Below are 23,091 nucleotides of genomic sequence, written 5' to 3'. Positions count from 1 at the left end.
CACAGCCAACTCACCCTCATTGTCCCAGCCAAGAACGTTTTAGATTATTCAACAGTGCAACACCCCTAAACACATAAACAAGCCTGACCAGCATCTGCAGAAGCACCTAGCCAATCACTCCAAGTACATGAGTAATATTGTGATTTCAAGGTTACTTGCTATGAAGTATTATTTTGACAATAGGTGACTGATAACAACTACTTCTTAAGCTTCCACTGTGATATAGGAATACAGAGCATACAGATACTGTAAATCAGGAGAAACCTCCAAATCCTTCTCATCCAACACTGAAAATTTAATGACTATCTATTTGGATATCTCTCATGCTATAAAATATTAGATATTTAGGGATATCTATAACTGAGAAATGAAATAATCACAGAAAAATTATACTTACTTGGGAACACAGCCACACAGAGTATACACTTTGTCTAATACTCAGAACCCCTTTGGATATTGGGGTAAAGATAATACTATACAAGACAATACAGAAGTGAAAGTTAACTACAATGATAACCAATTATTGGAAGATTTGCCAGACCTTTTAATTAATATGAAACTTTTTTCTTTTTTAACTTTGCCAACTTTCTGATAGAATTTCTAGTGACTTCAATAAAATGGCCCAGAGGTAGTTGTAAAAATTTTTTTTAATTTAAAATGGAAGAATTAAAGCAAAGAGAGTAACAGCTCAATTAACATGAAATAGAAACCCAAAGTCAGTCTAGTGGCTGCATTATAATAACAAAGTCATGTATTCCAATTAATTTTTACTTTAGTATACCCTAATTGTCCTATTTCATCTTGTCTCCCAGTGGAGACAAGTCTTGTTTTTTTTTCCCTGCTCTGTGTTAAACATTACTTCATATTTGGGGAGGTGGAAGAGAAGGAAACCTATTGTACTTTGCCCTTGAAAAGAAGCATAAAGACCTTCCAGTGTTTATGGCACCATTGGCCATGCAGACACACAGGGCCCTTTGCCAGTAGCTTAATATTTAAGGGGCCCTCATGAAACCTGCTTGCTAAGATCTATTTCTTGTCTTACATGAAGTGAGACAACATCCAACTGTAAGCCTACTTACAGAATGAACTTGCAGTTTCTCTCCAAGTTTGCTCAAGTGTCCCTGCATCCTAATGTCCACTCCTGTAACTGGTCAAACACTGAGTAACTGGGCTTTTGTCTCACATACTTACATGCTCACACACATTACGTATCACTTGTACCATATACACACATGTACAAGAGTAATTAATTTTTGCTGGCAGAGACAACAAATTATTCACCATTGTGGTCCCAATTCTAGCATCATGTTTGGCACATAATAGGTTTTCAATAAGACTATGTTCAATGAATTAATAAGCATATGTATAAAATACATTGTTACTATCCAGCATAAACTAGACTAGGATTCAATGACTTGAGGCTCTATTTGTGCCCTTATAAGAGTATATGGTATTAAATTATTACATGATCAAATGAAGCCATTACTTTGAACTTAAGCACACCCTAGGAGAGATAAATTTTACCTTATGACCTAAAAAAACTATGAGGATTCTAGCTACTTACATCATATTTGTTGTATCCACTAAACATGTACTATAATTGTTAAACATAATTAATGATTTGCTGAATATTTTAACAGTTTTATTGAGCTATAACTCAAATGACATATAACTTACCCATTTAAAGTGTGCAATTCAGTAGTGCAATTCAATCTTTAGTAGGTTCACAGAATTGTGCAACCATCACCACAATCAATTTTACAACATTTTATCACTCCAAAACAACAACAACAACAAAATTGTTTCAACCAGTAGTCACTCCACGTTCTTCTCCAACACTTCCCCGATCCCTATCCATAGGAAACCTCTAAACTACTTTCTACCTATATCGATTTGCCTATTCTAAACATTTTATATAAAGGCAATTTGTGATTTTTTGTGAGTAGAGTCACTTAGCATGCTTAATGCTTCATCCATGTTTTAGTATGTATCGGTACTTCATTTCTTTGTACTGCCAAATAAAATACTGTTTATGGATATACTGAATTTTGTTTTTCCCTTCATAGTGATGGACATTTGGATTATTTCTACTGTGGAGCTATTTTGAATGATATAGCTATCAAAGTTGGTGTACAAGTTTTTGTGTGGACATATGTTTTTAATTGTTTTGAGTATATACCCAGGAGTGGAACTGCTGGGTCATTTGGTAACTCTGTGTTTAACTTTTTGAGGAAAAGCCAAACTGTTTGCCAAAGCAGCTACACCACTTACGATCCTGTAAACAGTTTATAAGGATTCCATTTTCTCCACATCCTCACCACTCCTTGTCATTATCTGCCCTTTTGATGTGGCCTCCCTCGTGGGTATGAAGTGATATCTCATTGTGATTTTGATTTGTACATCCCTGATGGCATTCATGGGAGTTGGTGATGGACAGGGAGGCCTGGCGTGCTGCGATTCATGGGGTCGCAAAGAGGCAGACGCGACTGAGTGACCGAACTGAACTGAACTGATGGCTAATGATGTTCAGCATCTTTTCATGTCTGTATTAGTCATTTTTGTATCTTCTTTAGAGTAATATCTACGCATATCCTTTGATCGTTTTAAAATTCAGTTAGTCATCTTTTTATTATGGAGTTGTAAGTGTTCTTTACATTTTTTGGATACAAGTGACTTATTAAATGTATGACTGGCAATACAGTTTTTCCCTATGCTGTGGGTGTTCTTGTCAAGTTCTTGGTGGTACTTGTCAAGTACTTGGTGTTTGCAGCACAAAGGTGTTTAAATTTTGGTGAAGTCCTACTTTTTATTTTGTTGCTTGTGGAAGCAAACTACCTGTGATCTGATATGGATGCACTATGGATCCATACAGATATGGATCTGTATGGATAGAGATCTAATTGATCTGTAGATCAGTTAGAGGAATATTGCCATCTCAACAAAATTAAGTCTTCCAATCTATGAACATGAGATTATTTCCATCATTCCAATGTTTTCCAATATTTTTATTGAGTTTCCCTTCCCCATACCCAGTCAGACATAACCGAGGACTATAGTACATTATGATAGTCAAAGGCACAAGGTCTGTCTAGAGTCAGATAGGCTTGGGTTAAAATCCAGCCCTTCTACTGATTAGCTGTATAAATATGGACAAGGTATTTAACTTTTCTAAGCCTCTGTTTTCTCATCTATAAAGTGCAAATAATAATGTATATCATTTAGGATGCAAGGATTAATGTTAAATATGTAAAACACTTTGCATAGTGCCTTGAATACAGTAAACACTTAATTAATGTTAGCTATTTGTCTTAGTCTGTTTTGGCTGCTATAACAGAATACCACAGACTGGGAGGCTTGCAAAAAAATGAGAAACTTATTTCTCTCAGTTTTGGAGCTAGAGCTGTGGTTTTAAGATCAGGGTGCTAGCGTGGTCAGGTTCATGTAAGACCCTTTTGTGAATTGCTGATTACTTGCTGTGTCTTGTGGTAAAAGGAGCAAGGAAGCTTTCTCAAGCCTGTTATATGAGAGCATCTATGTCTTTGAGCATAATGGCTCATTCCACATGACTTAATCACTGCCCAAAGGCCTCACATAAAAGTTTAACATTGGGCATCAGGATTTCATCAGGGGGTTGGGGAATGGAAACGTTTAGACCATGGCACTATTTTTTATTATAGCACTTAACACTTAATTGCTAAAAAATATAGTTTTTGATTTTAAAAAGTTATCAGAGCCCTAACTTTCTCTAAGCATGCTTCCTCACTCCTTTGGAATTCACTGACTTTGTATCTTGTTTCCCTCAAATTTTCTGTGCCTTCCTTAGGGCTAATGAATCAATCTGATAAGAAGCTTAGGTTTATGTGCTAATAGTAAGGTCCAAAAGAAATAATTGGTCAACTAACTGGAATCACTACTCTTCTTTCCCAGGTAACCTAGGTACATATTAACAATGACATTCAAGATTTAATAACTTTTATTATCCCCTACAGTCTAATCACACATAGAGTGATTTTTTAAATATGTAAGTCAAATCATCTCACTCTCCTGTTCAAACTCTTCTGTAACATCCCATCCTTTCAGAGTAAAAGCCAAAGGCATTACAATAGTTCTATAAGAACTGTAAGACTTATAAAGTGCTACGTGATCTGGTGCTTGGCTACTCTTTAATCTCATCTCTGACCACCATGGTTTGTCCTAGACTTCCCTCAAAGCTGCCAGGCACACTTCCCCACTAGTGTCTTGGCATCTGATCATTTTTTTCTGTCTACAACTCTCTTCCCATAAATATTCACTTGGCTTCCTTCCTCAGCTCCTTCAGGGTCTTTGCTCAAATGACACCTTAACAATGAGGCAGATATATAAAATAGCAAAATCCTCTGTCCTCTTCTCTTGCTTTATTTTTCTCCCTGACATTTATAACTACTTGATACACTATGTATTTAATTATTTGTTTCTTTCTCTAGAATGTAAGTTACACAGAGACAGAAATTTTCATTTACCATCTGAGTCACCAGGAAAGCCCTGTTCTATGTAGAAGGACGGGTGTAAATACTATATTTTTTATTGAAAAATGGATCTAATGGGCTTCCCTGGTGGTTCAGAGAGTAAAGAATCTTCCTACAATGGGTTGGGAAGATCACCTGGAGAAGGGAATGGCTACCCACTCCAGTATTCTTGCCTGGAGAATTCCATGGATAGAGGAGCCTGGCAGGCTACAGTTCATGGGGTCACAAAGAGTTGGACTGAGTGACTAACACTTCCACATTCATGGATCTAATGCTAGAACTACCAGAGTAGTCCTCCTGGTAATGAATTTAGATCTTAGACGATCATGCTTTTGACCACATGGTTGACTATGTAGTTTGGGGGCATAGCAGCATGCCTGGGGATTGAACTACAATTCCCAGAATGCATCTCTGAGGATTCTGGGAAGTGTGGCAGAAGCATGCTTTTGACAATCATGGTTAACTTTGGAGAGTTTAGCAAGCAGGCATGAGGATTGAACTACATTTCCCAGAGTACATCTCAAGGAGCATTCTGGGAAGTGTGTCAAAGGCAGCAATCATTCTTTGAGGAAAGAGTTCAACTTCCCAGGAAGACTTGGAGTTCCCTGGTTGTACGGATTCTTGAGGCCTAGGAAGGCACCCCTAAAAGAATTCAGAGTAAGTACAGTGGAAGAGAAACATATTCAGATTCTAAGCGGAAGAAAGATTTTATGAAGAGACAGAACCAGAACTTGAAAAAAGCTCTCTGTCAACTCTCTTCCTTCTTGCAGAAACCACAGTTATGCATCATAAATTATTGGAGCTATCAGATTAACTCCAGCTAATAATTTTCTGATACTTTTTTTTGAGAGTCGTTTAAAAATGGAATTTGTTAACATCTCTGCGTTGTCTGAATTATTTTGAATTAAGGGAGGAACAATATATTTTTTAGAAAGCCAACCACATAGCTGGTCACTGAGAGCTTGAAGTGTGTTTCCCAGTGGCTCCTCAGTTCTGCATGTTTCCCATCCCACTGAGGTCCACAATCATCAAAAGTCAGACTCCCTGAAAAAGACTCTCTCAAACACTACTGAACCTGGCCTCTTCTTAGTAGAAGTAATCACAGAGACTAGAGGTGGACTTTTTTCTCCTGCTATAGTGCTTTCTAAATGAATCTTTCTTCTGTTAAGATGAACAGGATGAGAAGCACATATGAATCCTTTATTACAGGAGGTTCAGAGAAATTGTTCCACTTAAGGGCCTTGCCTCATCATTATTTAATAGTTTTTAGTCAAAATAATATTAACTTTCATCTGTATCAGTCTTTTTTAAAAGTTACTTTTAAAAATACTTTTAAAAAATTATACTTTTTAAAAACTTAAATAGCCCATGAATGTTAGAAGGTGCTTCCTCCTGTATTTCTCTACAAAACATGACCTTTGGAGCCAGATAGCCCTGAGTTTTCATCTATTGCTCTCTAGATTGTATCTCAGATTGGTTAACCTCTCAGTTTTATCTTCCTTTCTTATAAAGTGGAATAAATTCATTTTTTCATTCAGTATATTGTGTTTTTTTCTGTGATAGGGACTGTGCTAGATGCTGTAGATAGGAAGATGCAATCCCAGCCCTTAAGGATTTTATAGTCTATTAGAGCTGAGAATTAGGTATGTCAAAATCTGACATAGTAATAATACACTTTAGGTCTCTTTTCTCCCTTTCCTTCCCCTGTGAAAGATGAGACAGAAACCAAGCTCCCCATCACGTTAGGTAACAACTCCAGGTCAGAAATTCAGTCAGTGGGAGAGCCAGGAAAAAAGTTTTGAGTCTCTCCAGTCCAAGTCTTACTTCCCTGTCCCTTTCTTGCTTTGGAGGAGACATGCATTTGCACTGTAAACAAAACAGAAGGCAGGCCTGAGCTTGTCATCTAAAGTAAAATAAGGGTGCTAATATTTTCTTCTAAGCCTAATTTTGTGAATAGTGCATTTTTATCTCCAGTGCAGTGATTTGGCATAAAGTATAATAATAGTTGCCAATTCAAACAAAAACAACTATCCTGTTCCTAACGGGGCAATTGAGCAACTGGACATGTTTCATATGCAGCATGTTTTCTAGCTGTAGACCAGTATGTTTACCAAGCGTGAGCCCTTGGGTGAATACATTTTGAAGAATACATCAAACCAAAGACCCCAAAAGTGGAAATCACAAACCATTTCAGAAAAGCAGTAGCAAAATTTTTCCTGCATTAGATGTATAAATAATACAGGGCCATCAGAAATTCTATTTTTATCCAAAAAGTAATCTCACATAGCCTCTTGACTGTTAAGAGTCTTTTTTGTGTGTGCTGAGGTTCAGTCTGAATGACAATTTCCCAGAGAAAAGCAGTATACCAGTGGTTCCTACAATGCATTTCAGTGATCATATTGTGGAAAATGCTGTAAATATCCTGTAATATTTTAAAAATTAGAATGGGCAAAAGTAGAATAAAGGCACAATAAATAACTAAGCACAGGAAATCAAACTGACACTTTACAAAAGGGGAGCTAGTATTATTGAATCTGAAAACACTTTGAATCTCAATAGTAATCAAAGAAATATAATTTTTTTTTAACCAGATACTATCAAACTTCATAAGTGTAGCAATGTAGAAAGAACCATATGATTTTAAAACAAATTTTGGCCCAGTAGTTCTATGCTGGGGACCTTGCCTTAAAGAGGTATTCAGAAAATATCAGCACAGAGGTATTTAGTAGTCTTTTATTTCTGGTAATTTCAAATCAGAGCCACCTAAATGTCTAAAATTAGGGGACTATTTAGCAAGTAAGGATGGAAGTCTGCTTGATGTAATACTATGCAGCCAAAAAAAGTAGATAAAATTTACACAAAAAGATGGAAAACTGCTTATGACATGTTTCATGAAAGCAAATTGAAAAACTGTTTACTGATTACAAATATGTAAAGGTCATATGTGCAAAAGACTAGTATATAAATTATATTAATGTGGTGATAATATGGGTGCTCTCACAATTCTGTTTTCTGTATGTCCTGTAATGTAGTTGTATTAATTTGCTAATTTAAATTATATATTTGAAAGAGGAAAATACAATTAAAGTTGAATTTAAAGGAAATAATTTTCTCTGCTTAAATAGCCTACACTGCTTTTTATATGTATAAAAGGGAGCCATTTAGAAAAGGTATTAGACTTAATCTTTACTAGATTTATGACTATACCAATGAAGGTACAATTCTCAGTTAAATTATGTCTTCCTCTTGATTATCAATTCTTTTTTAAAACTTCATGAGGAACTTTACTGTCTTTTACCAGCTCTGAGATCATTAACTTATGAGTAAGCAGGCCGTGTAAATCCACAGTTGGCTAAGGTTAATTTAGTGAGCATTACATTTAGGCAAAACATCAGGCAGCAAAGCACAGTGGGCCACACAGATTAGCTGGTAGTCATAACTACAAACAGCTCTTACAGTATCACCAAAGGAATTCAAAGAACTCACCGAAGAAATTCCCCATGACTCTCAGGGAATGTGATGGAGTGCTACTGGGAACAGTGGCCTGTAGAAAACTTCACAGTGAAGTTAGTCCTGGGAATGTACAAGAAATATGAACACATGGTTAAAAAACCCTTTTAAGTGCAGAAATGTAAAAAGTAAAAATTATGAGTACCCTTTTTAATCCCTATCTCCATATCACTCTCTCAAACTAGTCACCATTAATAGCTTGACATGTGGATTTCTAGTCATTTTTAAAATTAAAAAAATACATATCTAATTAATTCTACTGACCTATATATGTATATATCCTGGGTTTTTTTGTATATATCCTTTTCTTTACAAATTAATTAGATAATGCCAAACCAACCAACTACTCTTTGCTTTTCTTAATAATATATTCTGAATATCTTTCTCTGTTACTACATATATTTTTTCATACTGTTATCTTCTTATCTGTTTGTTTTTACAGCTGTGTTATTCCATTTTATCATAATTTTCAATTAACATCTTATATGTATCCTTTTCTTCCTAGGATAAATTCTTAAAAGTGGAATTGCTAGGGGAAGGGTGCTTACTTTCACCATTTGATAGATATTTCAAAATTTCCCTCTAAAAATATCATATCAATAACATTTTCAGAGTTGTACATGAGATAGAAATATTAACTTTAAATTCATTTCCTCCAGGATATCACATCAGTCTTTGGGTTATTAAAATAGAGACTATACTTTTAATATTCTCCTGGAATACTTTGTAATCCACATATCACATTCTGCCTTCTGTGAAAGCTATATATTTGCTTTCTCTCTCCTGCAAGAGTCCCTTGAGGGCAGGATTTTTATCCTGTACATTATTGTGTCCCCTCAGAAAGCTTGCATAAAGTCAGTACTCAATAAATATTTTGTTGAATGTTGCTTACTAAATATATTTTACCCTTGGCTAGGATATAGATTATAGGCAAAGCTATCCAAGGATTAGTCATCAGTGATTCATAATTATGCAACTGAGAAGTAGGCCTAAATTTTAGACATTCCTCAGTGATTTAGTGTCAAAACTTGCTTCCCTTGGGCACAGTTAAAAGGGTGTTTGGATAAATTTAAAAATAAATAAATAAATAAATAAAAGGTGTTTGGTTATTTAACTATACTGATTTTCTTATTTCTCCTTTGACTTTTTTTATTGCTAATGTGAACTGTAGTTTTCATGGAGAATAAAAAGCTTACTGATGCACAATTTAAAAGATGTCCCTAAAAAAAAAAAAAAAAAAGATGTCCCTTTCTGCAGAATAGATTCTTAAGATACAGAGTTATTTTTCCATCTCACAAAAAGACTAAAAAATAGGAAATATCTTAGATCTATGTGGGTTTGCACAGCTGCCCTTTGAAATATTTTCCTAATGCTTGTGATTTTATATTTTTCTTATCTACAAGATTCTTCTTCATTTTCAAATGGACTTTGTTTTTCAAATATTCTGAGAAATTTGGCTACATTAGTCTGGAGACAATCCTAGCCTTACTAGGTCTATTAGTGTGATGCTACCTGCTATAACCAGCTTCAGAATTTCAGTGGCTTAATATGACAGGAGACTCTGGGGAGTCTTTGGTTGGTGGATGGCTTTTCTCCACGTAGTGATTCAGGGATCCAGGCTCCTCCATCTAATGGCTCTGTCATTTTGAAGTCATCCAGGCAGATGGGGAAAGGATGGAGAAGGCCAACTCATACTTTATTGTGCCAGCCTAGAAGAGATACACATCACTTTCAGTAACATTATACAGTTTAGACCTAGTTTTAGTCCCATCAAAGAAACAGAGGAGGAGGAAAATATAGGCCTGGCTTGGCAACTACCACCCAGCAAGAGTTCCGCAATATGGAAGGAGGACCACAAGGCTTTTAGTGGACAGTTATCTGTTTCTCACAACCTATTAGCTAGGCAGAACAGGTTTTAATTTTGTAGATAGGAAAGAGGTACTGAAAAGTTGGGACTTTCCAGGTGGTGCGGTGGTAAAGAATCCACCTGCCAATGTGGGAGATGCAGGAGACTCGGGTTTGATTCCCGGGTCAGGAAGATCCCCTGGAGTAGGAAATGGCAACCCATTTCAGTATTCTTGCCGGGGAACTTCCATGGAGAGAGGAGCTTAGCAGGCTACGGTCCATGGGGTCTCAAAGAGTCAGACATCACTGAACAACTGAGCAGGCACACCCTGAAAAGTTGATATCCCCCAGCTAGTTAGCAGTGGGGATGTAATTTAGAAGCCAGATCACGACTTCTATTCAGTTTATCTTTCCTTAATATTAAATAGTGATCCTATTCTGGCTTCAAGTATAACCCTCTTAGTGATTCATTACTTCAAATTGCATATTCTTTTTTTTCCTTTTAATTCCTTTTTCTCCTAAGGAACTGACAATGTCCCTGTATTGTGGAACTGCTTGCAGGAGAAAATTTTTTGGGGGCTATAGGCTGCTGTCAACCTATGTTACTAAGACACGGTGAGTTTTGACCAAACTGAGCTCTGACTTTTCTATCTTTGGTCCGTTAAAATTATAAAATGTAAATATCTCAAAATTCTACATTGGGGCTTAAGGATGTATGATTAAGATTTACATGTAAAGATGTTCAATGCAAATTATTTATAATTAGAGAATTTCTAAACTAAATTTCCAATAATAGCTAAAGTGTCTGACATACTTAAATATAAGTTCTTTTTTTAAGGTAATAATATAGTCTTTTCCACTATGGTACCTCTCATGCATAGAACCCTACTATATGGCACATAGTAGGCACTGAAATATTGTTGAATGGATGAATAAACAGTAATGGAGAAATTAAATTATGATACAGCCCTTATGATGGAATTAAAACTATATTGAATAATAGTTCATTAATGTTGCTGAAAATAAGGTAGGTAACTCCATTCCCTGCATACTGTGCTTCCCAAACTCCTTCCCCCAAGAATAAACCTCAGTGAAAGGCAGTCTGGAAAAAAAGTATCGATACCAGTACAGGAAGATGAAAAAGGACTTCTTTGTCATCAATCTGAGCAAATGTAAAACCTGTGAATTTGAAATCACTAGCCTGCTGTCATACAATTTTGGGGTATAAATTTGCACCATCTTTGTGGTGTAATTCCAAATTCCCAACCTGTGAAAAGAATTTAAGTAGCATTTGTAGACCTGCAGAAGCAAGTGTAAAACCCCTCTAGAGGGATACACTCACAACCAGAGCTTTACATGTTGAAAGCTCTCCCATACATGAGTGCCCAGTCCAAAATTTAAAAGCACACAAACATGTACAATCTTATACGAGCAAGAGTGAGAAAACAAATTGCAATACTTGTTTTAGATATTAACATTTGAGTTATTTACAGTTCTCAGGCTGAGACCCTGAGAACAATAACAGAATTACCGAATAGTCTAAGAAAATGAGTGTTAAGGTGATTAAATATATTGAAAATGAATAAAAATCATAAGAGAAATAAAATTCTGTCAGTGAAGAATATGGTGTGAAAATGTTAATGTTTAAGAAAAAAAGGCTACAAAAAAAAGAAAGAAAAAAAGGCTACAAATTAGTAGATGGAGTCTCAAACTATTTATTGTACAATTTATTGTATATGTATAAATGGATAATATTAATACATAGTTTGGAGAACTCCAAGGGATAAACAGTGATCATCTCTGAGTCGTGAGATTCTCAATGATTTCCCTTTTTAAAAAAAATTGGTACTGCATATTCTAATTTCAGTAGAATGACTATTTTTCAACTTTTATAACAAGAAAACAAGAGTTGAAGTCTGTTAATCTTAGTGTGTTGTGGTTTCCATACTATTATATTTAAAAGGAGAAAATGCATTTTTAAGTGACTGATTATTGAGGCATAGTTGATTTATAATATGTTTCAGGTGTATAACACAACAATTCAAAATTTTTATAGGTTATATTCCATTTAAAGTTATTATAAAGTGTTGGCTATATTCCCCGTGCTGTACAATATATCCTTATAGCTTATTTTTTATTGAAATATAGTTAATTTACAATGTTTCAGGTGTACAACAAGAAAATGCATTTCTAAAAAATGTGTTCCAATCAAGAAGAATATAAGATTTTGGATCTCAGTCCCAGTTGCAGCAAGGCCCTGGGTTTAAGATCTTAACCTGGTTATTTTTGTAGATGTTTTGCTTTTTATGGTCATTAGGGCAAAGCACAGGTTGTACAACTCTTACTGCTTTTTTACAAAGGCACCAGTGTATGTTCTGTTGTCTATGTTAATATTTGGTAACATCCGAGTGGCACCTGTCTCTCCTTTGATATACACTCAGTCTTTGTCCCAGGAGATTACAGTCACTCACAATAACTATAAAAATATCTTGAGTATTAAAATCTCAGGTTCCTTTTGTCTTCTGTTTACAAAGAGCTCATTGCAATCGCTTTTATTGTACAGTCAAAAATAGGTTTCTAAAGATACCACTGGGACATGCTTATCATTTTGCTTTGTAGTTTCATGTGGAGCTAATGCTACTGGTATTACTAAAGCTCCCAGATTCTACAGAAAATATCTGTGAACTGTATTTCCCACTTTAAGGGACAAAAAGTACTGTATACGTGAGAGTCTGTTTTAAGGATTTCAACAGTCAAAATCATTATGCTGGGAGTTCCCTGGTGGCTTAAGTGGTTAGGATCATGGCCTTATGCTGCTGTGGCCCAGGTTCAATCCCTGGCCGGGGAACTGACATCCTGCAAGCCATATGGCACAGCCAAAAAAACTGAAACAAAACAAAAGGGGAGTCCACATTCAGCCCTCCCCAAATCACACAGACCTTGCCCTGATTCCTGAGGCTCTTGGAAGGATAGGCTCAGGCCATATTTAATGAAGGTAGAGAACTTGCTCCATTCGTTTTCTTTTTTTTTTTTTTTTTTGAGAAGCTAATTATAGGATGCTCTTTTTTCTACAGTTTAATTCTGGCTACTGAAAATATTACACTTATTAAATAAATGTCAAATATGGCTTCACTTTCATCAGTGGTCCCTTTAGTAGAGATAAGGACCTAATGGCATCCACTTGGGAGAATAGATGCTTGAAATAAGACTGCATTTAAGGTAAAATTTTTACTTTATCATCCCTAGGTTGAAAAGGGGTTTCTGAAGGTATATGTTTGCTCCTTGTCCGCAATAATAAAGTCTGCTCCCATCTCCAGTACTCTGTGGTTGATGTTTTATCACTGTACTTGTTTTACTTTCACTTCACTGCATGTAAATTCTTGCCTCACAACATAATATTGGCAGAGTACCTTGAGGTTCAATTCAGTAAATATTTATTACTGTTGAAGTTCAAGTCATAAACATTTATTGAATTGAGCCATTCAACATGCTAATTACTCGAGATACATAACTAAAACAGACCCTGCCTGCCCTTAAGAAGATTGCAATCTTAGAGGAGACAGATAGAGTAACAAATAGAACCATGTAAGTGCAGTCACAGAAGTATGGGCAAGGTATACAGGACAAAGGAGGGAATGATCTCCCAGAGTCATATCCTTTTTTAAAGCAATTTAGGATGTAAATAAATAAAAAGAAATAACTGTGGTAGGAGAGCAATGCAGGGACATAGTTCTCAAAGATGAACATTGTACAGGAAACTAGGTGTGGTTTTCTAATGGTTTGATTATTTCCAAAATACAGGTATTTATTTGAACTGAAAGAAGATGATGATGCATGTAAAAAAGCCCAGCAGACAGGAGCATTTTACCTCTTTCACAACTTGGCTCCTTTGCTTCAGAAATCAGAACATCAGTACGTGGCCCCCCAGCATAGCCTATTAGGTAAGCCCAAAGTAGACCAGCAAAGTAGACCAGCCTGTGGCCACTGACCAGAATGCAGTCCATGTTAAATCTCTGAGGAGAATCCTCCAACTTTAGAGTCCAGATTTTTCCCAAATGCTTTGGCCAATCAATTATTTAGTATATAAACTGAATTGCCCAGTTGGATATTTTTTGGCAATGATATGGGCCTCCTGGGCTGCTCCATGGTAAAGAACCTGCCTACCTATGTAGGATATCCAGGTTCAATCCCTGGGTCAGGAAGATCCCCTGGAGGAGGGCATGGCAACCCACTCTGGTATTCTTGCCTGGAGATTCCCATGGACAGAGGAGCCTCGTGGGCTACAGTCCATAGGGTCACAAAGAGTCAGACATGACTGAAGAGACTCAGCATGTGTGCACAAACTGTTTAAGATTTGCATCATGACTTAATTTCTCCTTAGAAGGGTCAAAGCTAATTAAAATTAATTTGCTTTGAGATATAATAAGTTTTATATAAATATATATAATTTTACATATAATTACATATTGTATACTTATTAATATATTAATAAATACATATAATTTGCTTTTAAGGTCTATAACTAGAGATATCTAAGTCATTGGGAATTGGCATTCAAGATGCTACCTTTCAAGTTTTACATGATGTCACTATATGTTGTTGTTTAGTCGCTGAGTTTTGGCCAACTCTTTTGCAACCCCATGGACTGTAGCTCACCAGGTTCCTCTGTCCATGGGATTTTCCAGGCAAGAATACTGGAGTGGATTGCTGCTTCCTTCTCCACGGGACCTTCCTGATCCAGAGATCAAACCCGCATTTCCTGCACTCTTTACCACTTGTGCCACCTGGGAAGCCCCTGGGTCACTATATGCCAACTTCTAAATACATTGCCAGGGCCAGATTATGCACTGCATATGTTGGAATACTTTGATAGTTTCTGGCAATACCTAAGTATATGAGGATGTTTATCAGAAGGCACTAAACATTATTTAGAGATTAGCAATGTAATCTTGTATTATGAACAAATAAATATGAATCCTTCATGCACAGAACAGATTTTCTCCCAATACAGCACTTGCATTTACAGACCAGGATCTCAGATGAGGAGTCTACCCTGGCCCATAAAAGCAGCATAATCTGGAGATGAAATTGTAGAACTGATTTGGTCTACCATTTTAAGTATGACACTTTTCTTTTTTTTTTTTTCAGTGCTTTAGTAAGTTAACTATGATGTGTCTTTAAAACTAGGGGATATGCCCCTTTCATGATATAATCATAGAGTAATACAGGATTACACAGAAAGAATTCCTTTAAACTCTTCAGATTGCTGATGGAGGCCAACAGAGGTTAAGTGATTAGGTCAAAATTACACAGCTAATTAGCATGCAGGGCAGTGACTGGGAGCCAGGTGTGCCTACTTCAAGTTGAAGTAGATGGTTTCTAATAAGTCTAGTATGGCTCTGGTGGTTTAATTAAAACCCTGTGTTTTTTTTTCCCCCTTTCTCCTTTTGTATTTCTTAGAGTTGGAAAGGCTCCTGGGTAAGTTTGGACAAGACTCACAAATACTAGAAGATTCCGTGCTAATTGGATGCTCAGAACAGCAAGAAGCATGGTTTGCTCTGGATCTAGGTCTAAATAGCTCTTCTTCCATAAATGGTACATAACATTATTCTTGATGGACACTTCCCTGTGGTTCTTAGGCTTTGGGACTCCACATAATAAAATTTCAAAGAACATGTTAAGAATACAAAACAATTTCAGTTTTTAAGTTGTTGTTGTTGTTTAGTTGCTAAGTTGTATCTTACTCTGCAACTCCCCTACAACTGCAACACGCCAGGCTTCCCTGTTCTTCACTATATCCCAGAGTTTGCTCAAACTCATGTCCACTGAGTTGGTGAAGCCATCCAATCATAAACATTTCTTAAGTAAGAACACTAAAAAATACTACCATCTACTATCATCATTTGGAGAAGGAAATGGCAACCCACTCCAGTACTCTTGCCTGGAAAATCCCATGGACGGAGGAGCCTGATAGGCTACAGTTCATGGAGTCGTGAAGAGTCCGACAGGACTGAGAGACTTCACTTTCGCTTTTCACTTTCATGCATTGGAGGAGGAAATGGCAACCTGCTCCCGAGTTCTTGCCTGGAGAATCCCAGGGACGTGGGAGCCTGGCGGGCTGCCTTCTATGGGGTCGCACAGAGTCGGACACGACTGAAGAGACTTAGTAGTAGTAATGGTAGTACTATCATCATTACATAAAATAAAGGACATTTTTTAATGCTTTCTCAACTACATGGTGGTACACAGATGTTTATTATATTATTCTCTGTACCTTCATGTATTTTATATATCTTAAGAAGAAGAAAGAAATGTTTTAAAATTCATGACATTATTCTTATTTCTCTTATCAATGCAGGTAAATAAACACATTACCCTGGAGTAGCTCTGGGTCTTCAGACTTGCATTTGGAAACTGGTCTGCTAGAGCTTGTGGCCCTTATCAAGCCTTCCGTCTCTGTTTCAGGGTATCAGCTGTGAATACAATGATGCTGGAATGAGGTTTAGATAGGGGGCTCAAAGGTCCCATTTCATCTTTTTTCCAGGGATAGTGTGTGGCTAGTGCAAATGTCCTTATTGCCCCGAAGAGGATCTTGGGAAACACTATGTTCTAATGTTTCCCAAATCTGCCCGAATATAAGAATCTCCTGGTGATTGTTAAAAAAAAAAGAGAGAGATTTCTGGGCCTCACTCATCTGCCATTCAGAATCTCCAGGTAGGGGCTTGAGAACTTGAATATTTTTTTATTCTTCCTAATTGAGTCTTATTAGGTGAGTTTGGGAAACACCCTTCTAACAAGATATACTAGAGAGAGTCCCCGAGGTAAAGTCTGACATTTGTTTCATTTCATTCTCTTTTCTAATATTTTAGCTTCCTTACAGAAAGCTGAAGTGGAGACAGCCCTCCAAGGGTCGTTCATTAAGCTGACAAAGGCTCTCTTTGAGCTGAATGTGAAGGATGCCTCCTTGCTGTCCACGGTAGATTGATTTCTTGGTTCTGTAGGAAATTTAGTGAAGTAGTGTATATGGGAAAGATTTTATTTCTTTTTTGCAGATCATAGACTGTGTTTCTTCTTCTTTTACCCTGTTTTTGTCAGTACCATTTTCTCCTAAGGGTGTATAGATCTATGGCACTATGATCTATAGGCCTTATAAACACTTTTAATGACCCACAGCATGACATATACATGGTGAGAAGTTACTCTACATTGCCCTAATGACTTATTCTCCACCTTTGGGTTTCACTTGCTGAAATGGCTTTTGACTGTCCATTTAATTGGGTTTCCCAGGTGGCACTAGTGGTAAAGAACCCAGGGGCCGATGCAGGAGACATGAGAGACTCAGGCTCAGTCCCTGGGTCAGGAAGATCTCCTGGAGGAGGGCAGGGAAACCCGCTCAAATGTTCTTGCCTGGAGAAGCCCATGGACAGAGGAGCCTGGTAGGCTACGGTCCCTAGGGTTGCAAAGAGACGGACACGACCGCAGTGACTCAGCATAGCACAGTACAGCCTAGGTGATTAATACTGTTGAGTCAGTTTCAGTGGTACAACAAAGTGATTCATATATACATATATATACATACATACACATATCTATTCTTTCTCAAATTCTTTTCCCAATCCAGTTGTTATATAATATTGGATTGTCCATTTAAGTTAAAGAGCTATCTCTAAACATTTTTTATTTGCAAAAACAATTCCAAACTTATTGGGGAGTACATATTGAGGTGTTTTGTTACTGTTCAGTCACCCAGTCGTGTTCAACTTTGTGACCCCATGGACTATAGCCCTCCAGGCTCTTCTGTCCATGGAATTCTCCAGGTAAGAATACTGGAGTGGGTTGTCATTTAATTTTATAGAAAATGTTTTCTTTTTAGGCTGTGTCATAAGTACATGGGTGTTCATTATTATACTTTATTTTTTAAATAATTCATAATATACTTAAAATATGCTTTTTAAAAATTCATACTTAAAATGATAGAGGACTGTTTTCAGAGAGTTTCCTTTAAAGTTTAAATAATTAATAACCATTTAAAGTAGGTGAGCTGGAAAGGGAATGGCATGTCCCTTTGAGTTGCTCTAAATATTAGTAGCCCCAGCACCACTACAGATGAAACCCACATTCTCTCCAAATGGTACCAAGTCCATCTTTGTATTCCTAGGCTCAGGCTCTTCTTCGTTGGCATGATGCTCATCAGTTCTGCAGCAGAAGTGGGCAGCCCACCAAGAAGAATGTGTCTGGTAGCAAGCGTGTGTGCCCTTCCAATAACATCATCTATTATCCACAGGTAAGCATTGCTTCAAAAGGACAATAATCCGAGCCAAAAGGCTTTCCTTAGTTACCCATTATTTGGTTTCATTAACGGGCCCTAAAGCCCTGGTGTCTAAGTTTCCATCCCCTTTTCCTAGGTGGCACCTGTGGTGATCACTCTGGTGTCAGATGGAACTCGATGCCTGCTTGTCCGCCAGAGTTCCTTTCCCAAGGGAATGTATTCTGCCTTGGCAGGTTTTTGTGATATAGGTAAGGAATTTATACAGATAACACTGAAGGAAATGAAAGCTTATCAATAATATATATATGTATATATATATATTTTTGGCTGCACTGGGTCTCCGTTGCTGTACTACAGCCTTCTCTAGTTGTGGTGGACGGGCTTCTCATTGAGGTGGCTTCTCTTGTTGCAGAACAGGACTCTAGGGCACATGGGCTCAGTAGTTGGGGCGGGTGGGCTCGGTAGTTGCAGCCTGCAGGCTCTAGAGCGCAGGCTTAGTAGTTGTGGCACTTAGTTGCCCCGCAGCATGTGGAGTCTTCTCAAACCAGGGACTGAACCCATGTCCCCTGCATTGGCAGGTGGATTCTCAACCACTGGACCACCAGGAATGTTCAGTAGTTATGTATTTATTCTTATTGCCAGAGTACTTGGAATCTCAAGCACATTTTCTACTATTATATCAAGAAAACTACCTTCTGGTACTATAATTTTCCAATATTTTATAGGCAAATTTTCGAATATAAGCATAGTTAGAAGATTTATACTGTAAGCACCCATATACTCACCACCTAAATTCGGTAATTACTATGCTTATTTTATCACAAATCTGTTCATTCTTCCATCCATCCATTAAATCCATCTTATTTTCTGATGCATAGATTTCAGACATTAATACACTTCCTCCTAAATATTTCAGCATACATATTAATATTCTATTAACTAAAATTTAATGTTTATTTACAGGCTGTTTTTTTCTCAGCCCATTGCAGTAAAATCGGCAAATGCTGACATTTGGCATTCGAATTTTGTTAAAAAGCTGAGGACAGCATTAGTCTTTCCAACTCTTATTCTGTGTAACAAACATAGCAGGTTCAAGAACTGGCAGTTTGATACCCAACTCCAGGTTTGATTCCTAGTGTAAAGACTCAGAGATGTAGGCCTTTCCCAAGAGTATTTCCTTGACTTTGAGGCCACTTTTATGCTCCTTTCGAAAATGGGCATCTAGATCACCCTTCCTGCTACAGGGCTGTCCTGAATTAATCTGAGTACTTATAGGTGAAAGTCTGGAAGAGACTGTCCGGCGAGAAATTGCGGAAGAGGTGGGATTGGAGGTGGACAGACTGCATTACTCTGCATCCCAGCATTGGCCCTTTCCTCACAGCACGCTCATGATTGCTTGTCATGCAACTGTGAAGCCAGGGCAGACAGACGTAAGTTCTGATGCTTTCCTTATGACATATCCTTTGCTTCATCCTGGCTGGTCCACAGTTACTCACTAAGCACCTGCCTAGTCCAGCACAAAGATGTGTAAGATATGATTTATACCTTTAAGGAATTTACAATCTTATAAACAAATTCACCATAAAAATTAGGAATGTCAACATGAGCACCATTCTTCCTTGTATATATACCTCAATCATGAGACAATTTACCTTTCTTCATCAGGAAATTAACAATGTTTTACACTGAATAGGCACACAATAAATACATAAAATTTAATGACTGATTTCAGAATTGATCTTACAGCTCAAATCAGTCAGGATGTTGGGGACTAATAATATAAAATCACAGGAACTTCTGACTGAAAGGGACTTAGGTGTTGTCTTATCCAACCTCATCTTGCTCTTTCATAAGTCTTTTTTTTTTATTTTTGCTTAGGGATTATTTATTTTTTCATTTATTTTTATTAGTTGGAGGCTAATTACTTTACAATATTGTAGTAGTTTTTGCCATACATTGACATGAATCAGCCATGGATTTACATGTTCCCCATCCTGATCCCCTCTCCCAATCCTATCCCTTTGGGTCTTCCCAGTGCACCAGCCCTGAGCACTTGTCTCATGCATCCAACCTGGGCTGGCGATCTGTTTCACACTTGATAATATACATGTTTCAATGCTATTCTCTCAGATCATCCCACCCTCGCCTTCTCCCACAGAGTCCAAGTCTGTTCTATACATCTGTGTCTCTTTTTCTGTCCTGCATATAGGGTTATCGTTACCATCTTTTTAAATTCCATATATATGTGCTAGTATACTGTATTGGTGTTTATCTTTCTGGCTTACCTCACTCCGTATGATGGGCTCGTTTCATCCACCTCATTAGAACCAATTCAAATGTACCACTTTTAATGGCTGAGTAATATTCCATTGTGTATATGTACCATAGCTTTCTTATCCATTCGTCTGCTGATGGGCATCTAGGTTGCTTCCATGTCCTGGCTATTATAAACAGTGCTGCGATGAACACTGGGGTCTTAACAGATTGTGTTGTGTTCCCTATTTGCCAAAGTCTGCCTATTCTGTGCTTTGGTTTCAATACAGTAATATCTAACCTATCTCAGTTTCTGTAATAAACTGTGGATGCAGTTTGCATTATTTTGCTTCCTGCAAGGAAGATACTGTGCTTTTGACTATCATTAACACTTACCTTTTAAAGAATAACATTTATATATTTCCTTTTTTGTTATATAATCATTTATGCACAAAAAGAAACAGTATTATTCATAACTTACATTCAGTGTTAACCACTTTTTTTCTTTTGTGGCTGCACTGCATGGCTTGCAGGATCTTAGTTTCCTGACCAAGGATTGAACCTGGGCCATGACAGTGAAGGCACAAAGTCCTAACCACTAGACTGCTAGGAAATCCCCAACCCACTCTTAATACTTTACTATTTGAGCTTCCATGATTTTTTTTCATGTGTGTGTGTGTGTTTTAATATTTAAAAAACATACTTAACTCTCTTCCCTTAATTATGGTTATTTTGCTTCTGGACATTATCTAGAATTATCTCCCAGTGAATAGAATCCAGACACCATCTACTAAGATTGCTCAGTTCTGGAACATTTTCTCACCCTTGGCCACTGTACTCTAAGTAGCTCCTAACTTTATATCCTGTTTTTCCTTATGTCTTTCAGCTCCAGGTGAACTTGAGAGAATTAGAAGCAGCTGCCTGGTTCAGTCGTGATGAGGTGGCCGCAGTCCTGAGAAGAAACCACCCATCTAATCAGCAACAGAGTGGGGCTGTCCCATTCTGGCTGCCCCCCAAGTTAGCCATTGCCCACCAACTGATAAAGGAGTGGGTGGAAAAACCAACCTGTTCTCCCCTGCCTGCTTAGCTCAGGTCAGGCCACCTGATCAGATAACCCCCTCCTCACGATCTAAGAGGGGCACATCAGAGAACAATTGATAAACAGGAGGTGACAAAAACCCATCCCCGGCCAACCTCATAAGGCAGAACAGATGGTAAGCCTATAGCAGGACACATCTGCCAGTGTTAACAGAAGTTCCTAACCACAGGCAATCAAAAACGCCCAAACCGATCAGATAACAAAAATCAAAGCAAAAGTTGATTAGTTTGGATACAGGCCCTTGTTCACTCATTCTCCCCTGTGCTATGGAAGCAAACATCTTCTGGCATGTGGCTTATCAATGCTGGATTTATACTAACTGCCAAATGTGCCTGGTATAATTTCAGTTAAAATTTTATCTTGGTATTAAAAATATATAGCAGATCTCAACCCACTACTGAGTTACTTTTTATGTTCACAGAATTTTAAAAAGTAGCACAACATTTTTGAATTTGTATAGAGGTAACTATTTTATATATAGTAGTTAAATAAAAGTCATATTTCTTTAAGTCCTTCATCCCAGGAAAGCCGAATTAAGGTCTTCCTCAAGGTGCTTTGTAATAAATCAGATACAGTGACGTTCTGTTGAGGTAACTGCATGCCAGTGGGGCTCAAGAGGGCAAGTCAATTTTTTGCTGTTACTTGCTCAGTTTGCGACCCAGGGAAAAAGAGTATCCTTTGTCATGCCTGTTTTCCTAAAAGTAAAATGGTTGCAGCCATTTGTGCACCCAGTAAGTGTTGTGACTTCAACAAAATGACCAGTGAAGATGAACCATTTTTTGAGTTTTATTGGATAAACTAAATTTAGGATTTCTTGTCATTCACATATGCCTCTCCTTACCTTATCATAGGGGAGAAGCACTGATCTGGAGGAAATGAAATACATTTCTGAGCCTCTGTTCAGATGTGTTTTTCTATCTTATGAAGTGAGGAAACTGTAGAAAGTGAGAATTGAGGGTGGGAGGGAGGAAACTATTAGTGTGAAGTCTGTGTAATGACTAAAGCAATGTTGGGAAGAAATGCTGTTAGAAGTCTGTTTGAGAAGAGGAATGGCTGAGGCAAGAGTCGTATGTTCAGGTACTTTTGGCAACTAACTAGTGATTAAAGACGCAAGTGCCAGAGACCCTAACGTGATTCACACACTTAAGTCCCACAGGACTAAGTAAAACAGATTCTAGAACTAGGGAGGATGAAGCACTGAATCTCCTTTTGACCCCAAAGGCTGGGATCAATACTCTCACCACTGCCAGCACACCATCACTGCTTTGGGAAAATCAAACTGCTGTCATCGGGAAATGCTGAAGGATAATATGTGATGGGACTCGATTGTCCTATTAGATTGGCGGCTTGCCCTGACCTGGGCTGAACCCGGCACATAGAAGGGAAAAAACACTCTAGAATCAGAGGTCCTGAGATTTCTTCATATCTTGCAGTTAGAAGAAAACAGTTCAGGGTCCATGTGTAGTAAGTACTGCCTCCCAATGTTTTCTATCTCTATGTGGGTGTGTTTGTGACCACATGTGTACATATCCCCAATCTGAAAATACTGATAGAAAGAGGAGTGTACAGAATTCCTGGTTATGAGTTTCTCAACTTACCACGAAGTAACT

At 37.5% G+C, this 23,091-nt stretch overlaps 1 protein-coding gene across 4 annotated transcripts; it reads left to right on the top strand.

The window, feature by feature from the left end:
- Window positions 1-5,047: 5,047 nt before the first annotated feature.
- NUDT13 (nudix hydrolase 13) lies at window positions 5,048-22,059 on the top strand. 4 transcript variants are annotated; one of them, XM_043476612.1, is made up of 10 exons: window positions 5,075-5,162; window positions 10,384-10,475; window positions 12,935-13,079; window positions 13,662-13,801; window positions 15,321-15,455; window positions 16,730-16,836; window positions 18,019-18,144; window positions 18,266-18,377; window positions 19,405-19,559; window positions 21,269-22,059. In XM_043476612.1, the coding sequence occupies exons 3-10, from the start codon at window positions 13,054-13,056 to the stop codon at window positions 21,467-21,469; spliced, it is 1,002 nt and encodes a 333-aa protein (XP_043332547.1). In that variant the 5' UTR covers window positions 5,075-5,162; window positions 10,384-10,475; window positions 12,935-13,053; the 3' UTR covers window positions 21,470-22,059. The 4 variants fall into 4 exon arrangements, with proteins under 4 accessions (XP_043332548.1, XP_043332546.1, XP_043332547.1 ...); XM_043476613.1 differs by lacking the exon at window positions 12,935-13,079 and having other exon boundaries at window positions 5,048-5,162; window positions 15,321-15,338; XM_043476611.1 differs by lacking the exon at window positions 12,935-13,079 and having other exon boundaries at window positions 5,048-5,162.
- The last annotated feature ends 1,032 nt before the right edge of the window (window positions 22,060-23,091 follow it).

This window comes from Cervus canadensis, chromosome 8 (genome assembly GCF_019320065.1).
Source record: "Cervus canadensis isolate Bull #8, Minnesota chromosome 8, ASM1932006v1, whole genome shotgun sequence".
NCBI classification, from domain to species: Eukaryota; Metazoa; Chordata; class Mammalia; order Artiodactyla; family Cervidae; genus Cervus; species Cervus canadensis.
This window is presented reverse-complemented; position numbering and strand designations above follow the sequence as displayed.

What these genes read in the sequence shown, in the direction of transcription:
- NUDT13 (XM_043476611.1), top strand. Translation starts at nt 10,393, where the DNA reads ATGTCCCTGTATTGTGGAACTGCTTGCAGGAGAAAATTTTTTGGGGGC. An exon ending in ACCTATGTTACTAAGACACG is followed by an intron (nt 10,476 to 13,661) that starts GTGAGTTTTGAC and finishes TCCAAAATACAG; the next exon opens with GTATTTATTTGAACTGAAAG. An exon ending in TAGCTCTTCTTCCATAAATG is followed by an intron (nt 15,456 to 16,729) that starts GTACATAACATT and finishes CTAATATTTTAG; the next exon opens with CTTCCTTACAGAAAGCTGAA.